Source organism: Dama dama, chromosome 29 (genome assembly GCF_033118175.1).
Source record: "Dama dama isolate Ldn47 chromosome 29, ASM3311817v1, whole genome shotgun sequence".
Lineage (NCBI taxonomy): Eukaryota > Metazoa > Chordata > Mammalia > Artiodactyla > Cervidae > Dama > Dama dama.
The window spans coordinates 52564796-52581268 of NC_083709.1; the positions used below are offsets into that span (position 1 = coordinate 52564796).

The 16473-nt window shown below is 38.9% G+C and overlaps 1 protein-coding gene across 3 annotated transcripts in view; it reads left to right on the forward strand.

Moving 5' to 3' along the window:
• PIP5K1B (phosphatidylinositol-4-phosphate 5-kinase type 1 beta) overlaps nt 1-16473 on the forward strand; it is a 357429-nt gene that overhangs the window by 209507 nt on the left and 131449 nt on the right. For all 3 annotated transcript variants that reach the window (XM_061132834.1, XM_061132832.1, XM_061132833.1), the window contains exons 6-7: nt 7456-7608; nt 14818-15117. In XM_061132834.1, coding sequence (XP_060988817.1) covers nt 7456-7608; nt 14818-15117 — 453 coding nt within the window. The remainder of the gene's footprint in view (nt 1-7455; nt 7609-14817; nt 15118-16473) is intronic.

Below are 16473 nucleotides of genomic sequence, written 5' to 3' on the forward strand. Positions count from 1 at the left end.
GGATGATGATTGATGTGGGAAAACCACCCATTCTACCAGGCAGTAAATAAAAAGAGGAAGCGAAACAATAAATGCTCCAAGATTTCAGAGGGAGAAATTGCTTTCTCTTGGGTTGATGATTAGGAAGGCTTCTTATGGGTGTGGCATGGTTTAACCGTGACCTAAAAATTACAGTTAAATTTGAGTAGGTGGGGGAAAAGGGAAAGATGCTGAAATGGCATGTAAGGATGGGGAGCAGTGTTAGGACTATGAGACCAGAGATGCAAGTGCATTAGATAGGACTTTGAATGGCCCAGTATAGTAGGAAGGGAAGGTTTTGATCAAGAATATCAGAAAGATCAGTTCAGTTGCTCATTCGTGTCCAACTCTTTGCAACCCCATGGACTGCAGCACGCCAGGCCTCCCTGTCCATCACCAACTCCCAGAGTTTACTCAAACTCATGTCCATTGAGGCGGTGGTGCCATCCAAGCATCTCATCCTCTGTCGTCCCCTTCTCCTCCCTCCTTCGATCTTTCCCAGCAGCAGGGTCTTTTCAAATGAGTTGGTTCTTCGCATCAGGTGGCCAAAGTACTGACGTTTCAAAGTATTGGAGTTTCAGCTTCAGTTGCAGCCCTTAGAAAGATAGGACCAAATAATTCAAATAACCATTTATGTTTTTTTTTTTTTTTTAATTCTAGGTAATTAGTGAAATGTAAAGACTGACTAGATGTTTGATTATGTGGAAGATACTTTTTGTAAAGGGATGGGATAAGGGTATTGTAGTTCTCTTTTAAAAGAGGAATCCTCATCCTTTAGAGACAAACAGTAGCTTACCCAATAAAGAATCCACCTGCAATGCAGGAGACCCCAGCTCAATTCCTGGGTCAGGAAGATCCACTGGAGAAGGGATAGGCTACCCACTCCAGTATTCTTGGGCTCCCCTGGTGGCTCAGCTGGTAAAAAATCTGCCTGCAGTGTGGGAGACCTGGGTTCAATCCCTGGGTTGAGAAGATCCTCTGGAGAAGGGAAGGGCTACCCACTCTAGTATTCTGGCCTGGAAAATTCGATGGACTGTATAGTCCATGGCGTTGCAAAGGGTCGGACATGACTGAGCAACACTCGGTAAAATATTTATTAGAGAAATTATTTAACATCTGTGATTTGCTTTAAAAGAATCTGAGAAAAGCAGGCAGGGGAATGATTGAGGATGTAAAGAGACAAGATAGGCTATGAGTTGACAGCTGTTGAAACCAGAAGATAGACATATGAATGTTAATTACACAGTTCTCTACTTTTATGTATATTTGAAATTTTTGTGATAAAAAGCTAGAGGAGGGGAAAGATAAGACTGGGCAGCTTAAGTGTACTTTTGTTTGATTGCATTTTCCACCTCCCTTCTTAATTGTACACACAGTTCCATAACCAGACCCATCTCTAGGAACTGCAGAAGACAGAACAAGGGCAATGGGCCTTTAACTACATGGCTACCTGGTCCCCAGTGGCTAGGACCTCACACAGCCCAGGATCAAGGCAGCTCCCCTTATTGGTCTTGGAGCTTCTGAAGGCTCACCTCCAAAGCACTGTATCTGAGGACCCTACCCAGTGATCTGGAGTGTGATAGATGAGGAGGGGGTCTTTTGCCTGAGGCATTGTGCTTCAGAGAGTCAGGTAGAACCTCAGAGACTTTTTAGCCCAACTCTTCATTGTAGATAAGGAATCTGGGGCTGGTGAAGGGAGGTGCCCAAGGTTACCCATGCTGAGGGGTGGAGGCACAGCCCAAGCCAGAACAATAATCTCACATGCTTCCAACCACTGAGTCTTAGACCTGTCGTTAGATGGCAGGAATTACCTGGACTCCACACTTTCACTCCCAAGGGCCCCAGCTCAATCCTTGGTTGGGGAACTGAGATTCCACAAACTGCACAGCACACCCCCCCAAAAAAACACCAAAAGATATGGTCTCGAGGTGGTCACTCCCTAGCCATCAAACTGTGAACTGTGGTTATCCATTCTGAAAAATGAGGCAAAGAGATCAAATACACCTAACAAAGCACATTTTGGAATGGTTAAGCCCAAAAAACAGAAGAATGAAATAAGATGTCCCCTGAAACAGCAAGTGAAGGAAAACAAATGAAAGGATAAGGCATACATCACAAATACATCCTGGCATCCATCAAACTCGGGCTATCTAAGCCAAATTTGTGAAGATATACTGATCTAAACAGGAGGGGAAAGGCGAAGATGTAGGGATTGGTCACTATAGATAGATTTGATATCAGATCCCTGTGATATGTGTGTATTTCTGCTTAGTCTTACACTGTTGCATCTGGATTTCAGCCTGAATTACTCTGATTACATTCTCAGTACTATTAAAATTCACCAAGTGCATGCTGATTACAGATTCATGTTGAAACGTGCACATTTGGATGTGAGACAGCGTGGTGACGGTGCATCCGCGTGTATTACAAAGCAATGCAAATGCTCCTTCCTCCTTATTTGTTCCTAAATAAGACCTCCCGGGGGAAGGGGCCCCAGAGCATTTCTGGGCCCCCCCCCATTTTTGCTTAGGCAACAAGCCTTTGGTTCATTTCCTTCTTTTCCAGGTGCCTGGGTATTCCCAAGTCCAGGGTGATTTAGGTTTATTGACACCCATAAGAAAGAGAGCAGGGTAAATAATTAAACACCACTGATGGGAAGAAATGGCAGGGAAAATGATCTCCACCTCACTGTGCAAGTTTACAGCGCTGATTTGCCTTGGCAGATCTCAGCTGGCCTGTGCTTTGCATTCTTTCCAGTGGGTACATAGGGAGGCCCTGCAGGAAATAGAAGGCAGGGAATGAGCACACTGCAACAGCTTGCACAGTGAGGGCGCCAGGAAGGTGCATCAAGGTGCACACAGGGGCTTGTTGATCACAGCTAATTAAAATGTTCCCATAGCTCCTCTTTATTTGCTCTGAAAAGGCAACATTTTGGAGAGGATAGCTTAGCAGAGAACACTGTAACAGAGTTGCAAGGTGAAAAGCCATAGAATCAGAGGTGATAATGGTAGAAGGGGTTCTGCATCCTAACGCCAGCTTATTGTAGACTGACACTGTGCTAGGAATGACCTCAAAATGGTTCTTGAAAGAGGTCAAAACAACTGATTTCTCCATTCATATTCATCTGTAAATTGCATAATAAAGGAGCATTTGGCAATTAAGTAACCAATGAAAGAGTCTCCAGTTTGTGTCAACTGCTTCTGGAAGAATCTGAGACTTTAATTGGAAGCAGATGTTCACATCTGAATCCAGTTTTCCCTAGACAGCTCTTCCTGAATCACCCCCTAATTTCTCTATTTGCAGCCCCTAATTTCTGCATTCTTTGTTGTTTTTGTACTTTCACAACATTTACTCCTACCCACAAGAGGATTCTATGCCAGAAATCCAAACCCCATGGAATAAAGAATCAAAATCCTTTAGAGTCTGGGATCTGCCTTCATTTTTTATGAGAATGGGGTTTACACTTTTATTTTCCTGAGTCTCAGATTTGTGATTACACAAATCACCCACTTTTTCTTCTTTAAAATGTTATTTAATTGAAGTATAGTTAACTCGCAAAGTTGTATTGGTTTCAAGTGTACTGCAAAATGATTCAGATATATAGATATACATATGCATGTACATTCTTTTTCAGATTCTTTTCCATTATAGATTATTACAAGATATTGAGTGGAGTTCCCTGTGGGTCCTTGTTGTTTATCTATTTTATGTAGAGTAGTATGTCTTAATCCCAAACTAACTTACCACCCCCACCCATCTCTTTTCTTGCTTCACCAAGATCATCTTAGTGTACCTTTGAGTAGCCTTCTTGTCATGGGAGTTAGGCTGAAACTCTCAGTACATCCTAGGGCACTGCTGAGCATGTAGTGAAAAATGGCAACAGCAGTGCATAAGTGGTCACTCTTTGCCAGGGATTTCAAAACCATTTATTTTTAAAACTCTGAGATGCTATCAAGTATATATCACCATCTTTATTTTAGGGATGAGGTTTATAAGACTCCAAGATGCTAAATTACTCAAGGTCACGTTACTAGCCACTGGCAGAGTCATGATTTTACAAACTCATTTGATTCCAAACCCAGGCCTTTCCTTCCACGTGGACTCTGCCCTGAGCAGGGAAGGTTCCCTCTGCTTCCTCTTGGCTTTTACAGCATCCTGTGTGGACGCTGATGACTGTTTTTATTTTCCTTGCTTATCCTCAACTCATTCTTAAGGGCTTAGGTTGCAGTGCTGCTTAGCAAGAGAGCTTCAGGAAGCAAGGCTGGAAGAAAAAGGAGAAGGTAGGGTATGAAAGTTGCCAGTGATGTTAAGAAAGGCAGCGAACTCTTGCTTCTTTCTTTTCCTGGTGAATTTTGTTTCCCTTACCCACAGTGCTGCCAAAGCAGGATGATTTAAAAGGTAACATCTAGACACTGCCTTTTAATCATTTTTCTCCCAGTTTCCCTGTTTCTTCTCCTCCCTCATTCCCTTCTTCCTCATATCCTCTCAGATGTTTCTGTGAAAAGGACTTATATATTCACAAACCCAGATAAAACACTTTGAAGGAGGTTCAGCCCTGGTGATTTCAAATGCTTCCATCCTCAAAATACAGTTGCTTAAATCCCTGCTATTGTATCTCACCAGGGCTGGTCTGATCTCACACATTAGCTTCCTTACCTTTTTCTCTGCCCACAATGTTTCTATATGTCAATCATAGGGATTATTAACTAATAAACACTAAACTCATAAACCTGAAATTGCCCGTTCTGCTGGTTTGGGGCACTACTTGGAGAGACTGACAGCCCTTCATTTGTTGGTAAATTTCAGTCGTTTATTTGACAAAAATTTATTGAGTCCCTTCTGTGTACAAGGCACAGATCCTGAACCATATCAGAATTTAAGAGAGTCATGGTTTCTGCCTTCATAGAGTTTTACAGTCTAGAGGGAACTTGGAATAAGTAAATAGGCAATTGAGGTATTTTATGGTACTCAAATGGTAAAGAATCTGCCTGCAATGCAAGAGACCTGAGTTCGATCCCTGGGAGAAGGGAATAGCAACCCACTCCAGTGTTGCCTGGAGAATTCCATCGGCAGAGGGGTCTGGTGGGCTGTAGTCCATGGAGTTGCAGAGAGTCAGACATGACTGAGCGACTAACACGTTGACATGGTGTCCTCTGTGACAAGAGCATCCACTGTCAGGCAGCAGGTGATCTGGACCCAGGCAGAGTTTTCCAGAGCAAGTGCTGTCCAGCAGACACTGAAGGCCAGTGTCACTATACCAGCCTCTCACTGTGTCTTCCTTTTGCCCTCCGACTGGGGCCTCTCAGCACAGCAGATGGAGTGAGTGGTCCTCTGCTCCAGACCCTCCAGTGGCTTTCAGCGCCCCTACATAAAAGGCCACATTCCTTATATAGCCTATGACTCCCTACTTGTCTGTCCCACCGGACCCTTCTGGCTTCTTCCCCTTCAGCTGTCCTCTCTGCTCCCTCCGCTTCAGCCGTGGCCTCCTTGCTGTGCCATGAACACTCCAAGCCTCGAGATCTTAGCCTTTGCCCTTCCTTCTGCCTTCAGTACCCCTTCTCCAGATATCCCCAGGCCTCTCCTCAAATGCCACCTTTCCAATAAGGCTTTTAGTGACCACTTTGTCTTCATCGTTAGTGGTACTCCCTGCATCCCCCTTTCCCTATGTCCTTTCTCTCAACAGCACTTAAGCACATTCTGATGTGTAAGTTATTTACTTTTTTGTTGGCCATTTCCTCCTACTGCTGTATAAGCTTCCTACGTGCCTGGGGCAGTGCATCTGTCTGCACTCAGTAGGTACTTTTTAAATGTCGAATGAACATGGATAATGCATTTCTAGCATAGAACTAGAATCATATGTGATATTAACCAAATTGTCCTAAGGGTTTTCATGAAGAATCAGCAAGTCAAGTGGATGATAAAACCCATGTGTCAAGTGTTTAATTGCATATATATCCTACCAAAGATAATTTATTGTCATATAATGGTAGTCCAGTGTCTGTTGTCAAGAAAATAAGGGTTTTTTAAAAAGGAAGTTTTATTTGGTGGTATTCAGTCAGATGAAGGTAGCATGGAGGTGGTTTCTGTTAGAAGAAAATGCAATCAATAGTCAAGAGTGTGTGGCACACTTGAGAAAATGAGAAAGTTCTCTGGAGTTAGAGGTAGAATTTAAGGAGGAAAGGGATGAGAGAGAAGGCCGAAGAGCAGAGCTTTGTCATCCACGGACTTGAACGCTCTTCTAAGAAACTTGGATGTAATTGTCTCTATTAACAGTGGAACCCACAGAAAGGTTTGAAGGCATGGACGCCTATGCAGTTTGGAAAGATCTCTGGTTTCCTAGTGGAGGATGCTCAGGAGGAGTCAAGAGTGGATAGCTGAGTACAGGTGGAGCTTTCCATATAATCAAGGCTGAAATAATGAAACCACTGAACTTCAGGAATTTGAAAAAGAGATGTCATGAATGGGGCAGATATTAGCAGTAGTCTGGATATGGAAGATGAACAAATGTGAAACATCAAGGATGATGTCCCAGTTTCTGTTTTGGAGAACAGAGTGAATGATGCTTCCTTTCTATAAGAGGGAGAGTGAATGATGCTTCATTTTTATAAGATAGGGAGAAAGAGAGACGATGGAGAATGGGGGAGCAACAGATGATGTAGTCAGCATGTATAGTTATACAGGGTGTGCACTGCCCAGGAATACCTGGCTAAGGTGAAGGAGTGAAGACTGGAATCTATCTCTTCATCTGTTCACCAACCTGTTTATGGCTCAGAGCTGCATATACCAGGGGAAAAAAAGAGTTCCTTCTTTCTAATCACTACCAAGGCACCACATGGGTTAGCCACAGGCTGAGATGAACTTGCTTTTGAAATTGTTACATATGAAGTGTTGTGGTATAACTAAGTGGAAATGTCTGTTACATCATTAGGCATACAGGTCTGGATCCCCCAAGGGAGATCTTGACTGGAGATGCAGATGTTAGAGTCATCTCTTTGTTGAAATCATGAGTGAATGACCTCTCTTAGGAGAGTAAACAGTGAGACAAGAATATGTGTTGGTGTCAAGTAAGTGATGAATACACACTGGGGACCATGCCTTCCATTCTTATTTTGTGGGCACTTGCTAGAAACAAAGGGCCTTGGTCAACACCACTCTTGGGAGTTATCTCATTGAACAAATATGGTGATTCATGATTCTGTGGTACTGGGGGTGGAGGAAGACTTACTGTTTCTTACCATAGAGTTATTAAGGTAAATGGATCAGCTAAATTTTTAGAACTCTCTTAAGAGTTTTTAGTATATCTAGAGTCTCCTCTTAAAGCTCTTCGAGAGGGCTTCCTATTTTAACATGGGTAAGACATGTAATGCTGTGATTTTCTTCACTGGATGCATCATACACATTAATGTACTTTTACTGCTTATGTATTTGCTCTTGTAGTATTCCATATGCAGTGAACCTCTAATAGAGCTGTCTAACCCTGGAGCCAGTGGATCCTTGTTTTTTGTGACCAGTGATGATGAATTTATCATCAAAACAGTTCAGCATAAAGAAGCAGAGTTCCTTCAGAAGCTACTGCCAGGCTATTACATGGTAAGTGCACATAATTAAAACTTCTACTTAATATTTAATTACTTTCCTCCATAGTTTTTTTTTTAATGCTTTTTTTTTTCAGTGACTCTGGCATGTTTCTTTCTCTTTGGTGAGGTTTATTTTGCATTTAGAGTATTCTATGAAATCGACTGAATAGATTTTGAAAATTTAAGTAGAACTATGTAGTAGAGCATAGCTATTGACTAACTTAGTCCTGGGCTCATATCCCACTCACCCATCAACTAACTTGTGTGACCAGGAGTAAATGAGGTAAGCTCTGAGCCTCAGTCTTTGAAGGCTGGGAGACACCTGTCTTCCATGGTGGTTGTAATAAAGACAGGATCCAGGATGCAGGATAAAGGAAGCAATGCGTTGGAGAGCTCTTTGTACATAGTAGTAATATGAGTAGTTAACATTGATTGAGGACTAAGCTGTAAAACTGATGAGGTAATTGAGACAAAGATAAATGGAATCAGTTGCCAAGGGTTATTTAGCTAATGGGCTGTAGATCCGGGGCTTGAACACAAGCAGTAGGAGTCCAGAGAGTGATCTTTAACCCCTGCACCTTGTAGGGGCCACATTCAGTACTAGCCACTTTTAGCCATCACACTTCAGAATTTAGGATGTCATAGGTTAAATACAACATGAAAATCACCTTCCATGTAATGTTTTAGAGACAAAGAAACTATAACCTAGCCCAGGATTTGGATTTGCTAAACATTTAGACCAGATTTTTAAAAATAAACATTTTCCTCAGTAGTTTTGTTGTTTTCATACCTCTGATTTCTTTGTACTTTCATGGCAATTATTAATTTTCTGTGAATGGAATGGCAGCAGGATTTCAGAAGCCACAGTTCTGCTATTCCTTTGCTATGAGAGGTGATAACTGTCATCTTTGTTTCAAAACAAAATTGATGAGATATACCATACAGCTCATTAGTGTGTAAAAATATTTTTTAATTCCAAAATCTGCTCAAGATAACAGTAACTGCTATAAGTTAGTCTCACATATAAATATAGGAATTGAAAATCTAAACAAAAATCTTAGTGGGCAGCATACACAGATTTTAAAAGATTTTGATCCTGAACAAAACTGGGAAATTTTTTTTAGCACAAATTATCTACTTTACATTAGGGAAAATAGAAAATACAGAAAAGGAAAAAATGCAACCAACTGTATTTATTTTCTCAGAGATACACATTGCTAATATTTGGTATATATCCTTTCAAATGTATCCTAGTCATATACACATTTTTAAATAATTTAAAATTGCAGTCAAACTCACATAGCACTCTTTGTTAATCTTCTAAGTGAGTAAATCTTAAACTTCTCTATTTCTAAGCTTAGGTAGACTAGTCTCCTATTGTAGAACTGCACTGACAAATATGATAGCCATTAGCCATATGTGGCCATTAAATTAAGTAAAATTTTAAAATTTAGCCTAACCGAGTAATTTTATCCCAACCATGTAAGCTAGTATAACAAATAATATAATTCATCTTATTAGCAAGAAAAATTGTGAGCTAATATGTGGTTATCCATCTAGATATGAGGGAGAATTCTTAAAATTGGAAAATTTTACATAATAGGCACATAAACCAATAGGCATAAAAACCAACTTTTATTAATCTCCCAGAGTTCACATAATGTTTCATGGAGAAGAACAAAAGCTCTTTCACTGAAGGTAATAGAAGAGATAAGGATACTTTCCATCAATGATCTTTTCTAATATATTTGCTAGAATTTTCAGCAGAACTTTTTGAGTATAAAAAAACATAGAAGAAAAGTATAAACACTGTTCTGTATAGATGATGCAATTGAATATGAGCAGAACTTCAAGAAAATAAACCAGTAGTTTCTAGAGGTATTGAAAATCAGGTAGATTTGCAGGATATTTGATAAATCTACAAAATCCATCATATTCCATTATGTAGATCATATAAAGTTGGAGGGTATAAGAGGGAAAAAAGAATTCCATTCATGATGACAATAATTTATAATGATTATTATTAAAGATATAAATAAATGAAGACATACTATAATTCTGATTGGAAAAGCAGCTTATAGTAAGTATAGCATATGAACAATAATCCAAAAAGAATTTATAAAATTTTATTTAATAAGAACTCAAATGCTTATGTCTGTAAACAAAAATGAACAAGACCAATATGAAGGAAACTACAAAATGTTTTTGAAGGACATAAACAAAGTTCTGAAATAATAAAGAAATGTGCATCATTCCTGAACTCAGAATTGTAATGATTTTAATTGCCCACATCATTTTATAAATCCAGTCTAATTCCAATCAAAAATTCTAATAGGATTTTTTTCCCCTGAACTTGACAGAGCTGGTTCATTTGAAAGTGAAAACAAGTATTATGTTAAGAGTAGTTTTAAAAACAAACGGGAAAGCAAGCCTGTAGAAATGCACAAAACATTTTGGCAAAGGAGAAAATGTTAGGCCTGCCATAACATACACCAGTAATGTGTAAATCTATACTAGTATTAAAGTGGTGGCATTTGTACAGATCTAGACAAAGATCAATGGATTCAAATAAAGTGTCCAGAAATAGACCCATGTGTATTTGACAACTTATTGCATGATATAGGAGGGACTTAAATTCAATTGAGAAAGGACAGACCGTTCAATAAATGGTTATCCATTTGAAAAAAAAGAAATCCCCTATTTCAGATCTTTCACACACAGTTACTTCCAGACAAGGGAAACAAAAGCAAAAAATAAATAAATGCGACTGCATCAGACTAAAACACTTTTGCACAATAAAGGAAACTATCAATGAAATGAAAAGATCACCTACTATATGGGAAAAGATATTCATAAATGATATACATGATAAGGGGTTAATATAAAAAACCTACAGGAAAAAAAAAAAAAAAAACCTACAGAAAACTCATAAAACCCTACATGAAAAGTAAATAATAAACAACCCACTTAAAATATCTTTTAAAAATGTCAGAAACAGGCACATGAAAAGATGCAAATCAAATTAGAGAAATACAGATCAAAACTCCAATGAGGTATCACCTCACACCAGTCAGAATGGCCATCTTTAAAAAGTCTATAAATAATAAATGCTGGACAGGACGTGCAGAAAAAGAAGCCCTCCTACACTATTGGTGGGAATGTGAATTGGTGTAGTCCCTGTGGAGGACAGTATGGAAATTCCTTGAAAAACTAAAAATTTATCTACTGTATGATTTTGCAATCCCACTCTTGGGCATATAGATGGAGAAACTCTAATTTGAAAAGATGCACCCCAGTGTTCATAGCACTATTTACAATAACCAAGACATGGAAGCAACCTTAGTGTCCCTCAACAGGTGAATGGATAAAGAAGATATGGTACCTATATAAATAATGGAATATTAATCAGCCATAAAAATTAAATAATGTCAATTGCCGCTACATGGATGGGCCTAGAGATTCTCTTACTAAGGGAAATTAAGTCAGATAAAGAAATATGTGGTATCACTTACATGCGGAACCAAAAACACTGACTCTGTTTAATGATGTTACAGGTCTCAACTGAGATGACTTGATTTAGAGATGTATGAAAATAATTTGATCAACTGTGATATATTTTCATGATAGAAATTCTCAAAACAATAAAAATAAAAGGACATATATAACAAAAAAAAAAAAAACAGTGCAAATGAACTTAATTTCAAGGCAGAAAGAGCCTCACAGACATAGAAAACAGACTTACACTTACCAAAAGGGAAAGGGGTGGAGAGATAAATTAGGAATTTGGGATTACAGATACACTACTTTATATAAAATAGATTAACAACAAGGTCTACTGTATAGCACAGGGAACTATAATCAGTATCTTCTAAAAACCTGTAATGGAAAAGAATCTGGAAAAGTTACTTATATATGTATAAAGTTATATATATGTATATATGTGTGTGTGTGTGTGTATATAAATAACTGAATCTCTCTGCTGTACACCAGAAGCGAACACATTATAAATCCAATATACTTCAACAAAAAAAATGAAAATAAATTTGGCACACTATCTGACTAGACGTTTTCCCAAAGAAGATAAACAGATGGCACAGGAAAAGATGTTTAGTATAACTAATCATCAGAGAGATGCAGATCAAAGCCAGAGTGAGATGTCACCTCACATCTGTCAGAGTAGGTATTATCAAAAAGACAAGTAGAAAGTGTTGGCAAGGATGTAGAGAAAAGGGAACCCTCATGCCCATTGATGGGAATGTAAACTACTTTACTATGGAAAACAGTGTGGAGATTCCTCAAAAAAATTAAAAACAGAACTACTATATGATCCAGAAATACCACTCCTGGGATTTATTCAAAGGAAACAAAAACACTGATTTGAAAAGACATATGCACCCCTATATTCACTGCACCATTATTTACAGAAGCCAAGATATGGAAGCAACTCAAGTGCCCTTCATTAAATGAATGGAAAAACAAGATATGATATACATATGTAATGAAATATTACTCAACCAGAAAAAAGAATGAAATCTTGCCATTTGTGACAACATGGATAGACCTAGAGGGTACCATGCTGAGGGAAATAAGCCATACAGAGAGAGACAAATACAGTATTGTTTTACTTATATGTGGAATCTAAAAAAATAAATGATCAAACATAAAACAGAAACAGCGTCATAGACACAGAGAACAAAGAGGTGGTTGTCAGAGGGAAGAAGGGTCAGGGGAGGAGAGAAACAGGTGAGGGAGATTAAGAGGTACAGACTTCCAGTTGCAAAATAAATGAGTCATGGCTATCTATGCAATGGACAGTGTGGGGACTGTATACAGTATCTTTGTGTTGTGATAGGTTTTAGCTAGACTTACTGTGGTGATCAGTTTGAAATGTATAGAAATATCTAGTCACTATGTTGTATAACAAGAACTGGTATAGTTATGTAGGTCAATTTTACTTCAAAAACAAGCACATAGAAAAGGAGATCAGATTTGTGGTTACCAGAGGTGGAGGTGGTGGAAAGGGGTAGTTAGAGGAAGGTGGTCAAAAGGTACAAGCTTCTAGCTACAAGATAAATAACTACTAGGGATGTTAATGTAAACATGATAAAGATAATGAATACTGCTGCATGTTATATATCAGGGGTCCCCAAACCCTGGGCTACAGACTGTACTGTTAGGAACCAGGCTGCACAGCAGGAGGGGAGCAAGTGAAGCTTCCTCTGTATTTACGGTCACTCTGTGTTACTCACGTTACGGCCTGTGCTCCGCCACCTGTCGGATCAGTGGTGGCCTTAGATTCTCATAGGAGTGCAAACCCTACTGTGAACTGCGATTGCCCAGGATCTAGGTTGAGCACTCCTAATATGAATCTAATGCCTGATGATATGAGGTGGAGCTGAGGCAGTGATGCTAGCCCTGGGGAGCAGCTATAAATACAGATTATCATTAGAACAATAAATGTAATGTACTTGAGTCAAATAAAACCATCTCCTCCAAAACTCCTGGGTCCATGCATGGAAAAATTGTCTTCCATGAAACCGGTCCCTGGTGCCAAAAAGATTGGGGACTGCTGTTACACATGAAAGTTGTTGAGAGTAATCCTAAGAACTCTCTTCTAAACTTACTGTGATACTCATTTCATGATGTATATAAGTCAGAAGATCAGTGCTCTATGCAAACTTACCCAGTGCTGTATGTCAATTATATCTCAGTAAAACTGAAAGAGAAAAATTAATCCCATATGGAGTAAAAGCCAAATGTAATCACCAAAACTATTAAAAATTTGTAAGAAGAAGGAAGAAATTTATAACCTTGGGGTATAAAAAGCCTTGCTAAATAAGAAACCAAAAAAAGCATGAGAAACAAGTTCATAAATATAACTACATGAAAAGGCAAAACATCTATATAATCAAAAATAATGCCAGATATAAAATTAACATAAGCACATAGAATATTTCCAGAATGATAGAAAGAAAGAGGAAACGGTTTCCGCAAAAGCTGGGAAATGGGGGAAGGATTAAGGATAGAAGAGAGACTTTTCATTATATAAATGCCTTTTAGTAAACTATTTTTGGTGCTTCCCTTTTGGCTCCGTGGTTAAGAATCTGCCCGCCTATGCAAGAGACATGGGTTTGATCCCTGGGTTGGAAAGATCCTCTGGAGAAGGAAATGTCAACCCACCCCAGTATTCTTGCCTGGAAAATCCCATGGACAGAGGAGCCTGGTGGGCTATAGTTAATGGAGTCTCAAAGCAGTTGGACATGACTTAACGACTAAGCAACAACAACAAAAAACTATTTTTTAGTTTTCCCATAAGTTTAAAGTGAAACAAAAACAGACACATATTCCTTATTTTTATAGCCCAGTGGTCTGATGGTTAAGACTTTGTGTTTCCAATGAAGAGGGGCGTGGGTCCCATCCCTGGTTGGGGAAATTCTGCATGCCTGTGAGGCAGCCAAAAAACAAAGTTAGGTTGTCTATTTTTGTAACAAAAAAGACAACATACTGGAATAAAATATTTACCCCAAGTAGAAGAGGAAAGTAATAAATATCCAGAATATATCAAGAACTCCAACAATGACAAAAACCTAAGGAAAAAGGAACAAAGGAGAGTAACACAAAATTATCTTTAAGAGGTGGCTAAAAATACATAAGAATATTAAATTTCTCTAGTTCTCTGTGGTATTCACATTTAAATTAACTTGAAAACACGTTTTCATTTTTCACCAAGCTTGCTTCCAGAGATTGTAAAGTAGGATAATATTCAGCATTGGTAAAGAGTGGTGGGATATATGTAACCTTATAAAGTGTGGTTGTGAACTGGTCTGGTCATTTTGGAAGACAGTTTCTCAGGAGCTATTAAGATTTTAAATGTCCACCCTTGTACGCCAGCACCTAATTTTCTCTTGAGCTACCTTAGAGAATAATCACACATGGCACTAATTACATCTCTGCCTGTTTTTAGTTGTAACTAATTAAGGAAGGAAATTCTGTCCATTTTCAGTTCAGCCACTTTTAACACCCTGAGTTCAGAATGATAAAGTTGCAGTTCCCATAAGCTGACTTAGAAACTAGATTCGGAACAGCAAAATTTTAACAAATGACTGTTAACGAGAGTAATCACATTCCATTTTTAATTATCATTTTACATGAAAATGCATCATAGTGGAGTGTTGCTTTGTAAAAGTACATTTTAAACATTTTTTTCTTTTTCTCTTTTTAGAATTTGAACCAGAATCCAAGAACTCTTTTGCCAAAATTTTATGGACTGTATTGCATGCAGTCAGGGGGCATTAACATCAGGATTGTGGTGATGAACAACGTTTTACCACGCTCCATGAGAATGCACTTCACGTATGACTTGAAAGGCTCAACCTATAAGCGAAGAGCATCCAGAAAAGAGAGAGAGAAATCTAGCCCCACGTTTAAGGACTTAGATTTCCTGCAGGACATGCATGAAGGATTGTATTTTGATACAGAAACATACAATGCACTCATGAAGACACTTCAGAGAGACTGCCGGGTAAGGAAATGTCATTGTTGTGAATGCCTTTGCAAAGTTATCTGTGGTAATGTACTTTTTTAAGGAAGGTTCAAAGGCCAACACATGGAATCCCCTCATTCCCAATCCTTGTACTGATCCATGCTTCCCTGTTGTTGAAGGAACTGGTGGATGATGACGCAGTTGTCTGGAGTCTATTAATTTTACTAATAAGTGAAGTCAGCCTTCCTTGATCAAATGACACAAAGATTTTTGTTTCTTTTCATCCTCTGTGGGAAAGATAGCTAAAGTGAAAGGAAAAGAAATTTGGGTTTTAACACAGTGATTATTGAGAAAAGCCACATATTAATACAAAACTTAGATGAAGTAAGATTCCAACAGGCGAGAGAAGCTTAGAGAAAATGCACTTAATGCAATTGGTAAATGGATCCCTAGAAATCCGTTGTAGATACCAAACCATGGGATGAGTTCATTTACTGAAACTGCTTTATATGATCTGCATAAGAGGTGATCAGGAGTGAGATTTGACAGAGCAAAGGCCTTTCCATGCAAAGTAGCCAAATCCTTTATCAAAAGGATGCGAGTTCTCAGCCGGCAATGTGTAAGGAAAAAAACTAAAACCAAAGTTGAGGATAAATATTTCTGACATGGTAAATTTACAGAAAGTAGGTAAAAGCCCTTTTGGAGAAATAGATGAGAATGCAATGAGAATGTAACTTTGCTGGGTTCTGTAGGGTGATGATCATTTGGTCAAAAGATTGTCAGGGATGTTATTTCTTGGCCCAGGTGAACTTTTGAGAACCACTCGGTTCTCAGCTGAGTTGAGCATGTTGGAAATGGGCTGAAGCAATGATGATAAGGGTTTGGGTCCAGGCCTGACCAGGGCTTTCTAGAAGAGAGGATAGGATTCATGGGGCCTGATCACTGGGAAATATGCAGTGTGTCTTGGCTTCCTGGGCCTTCTGTGGACCTGGTCAGATGACCCACATTGCTGCTGGGGAGGGAAGATCCCTTCCCTGCCAGGCTTGAGCTCACCTGAAGGTGAAGAATGCAGTCTTGACCTCCCTATGTAATGTATAAAGTAGGGGATCCTCCCCGAGAAGCAGAGCCCCACTGTTGCTGCGTTTTGTCTTTCTGTGTGTTAGAACATTTATGAAAACGCAGAAAGATGCGTCCTTGGAATAGTTTCTTTCATTGGTAGGGGATTTACCCCACAGTTCCTGGTCTTTAGCTGTCACTCATTGAATGCTTCAAGTTTGCCAAGCTAGCCTCAGATTTTCCATTTTTAAAAAATATTGAAGTATAATTGATTTACCATTACAGTGTTGTGATAGTTTCAAGTATTCAGCAAAGTGATTCAGTTATACATGTGTGTGT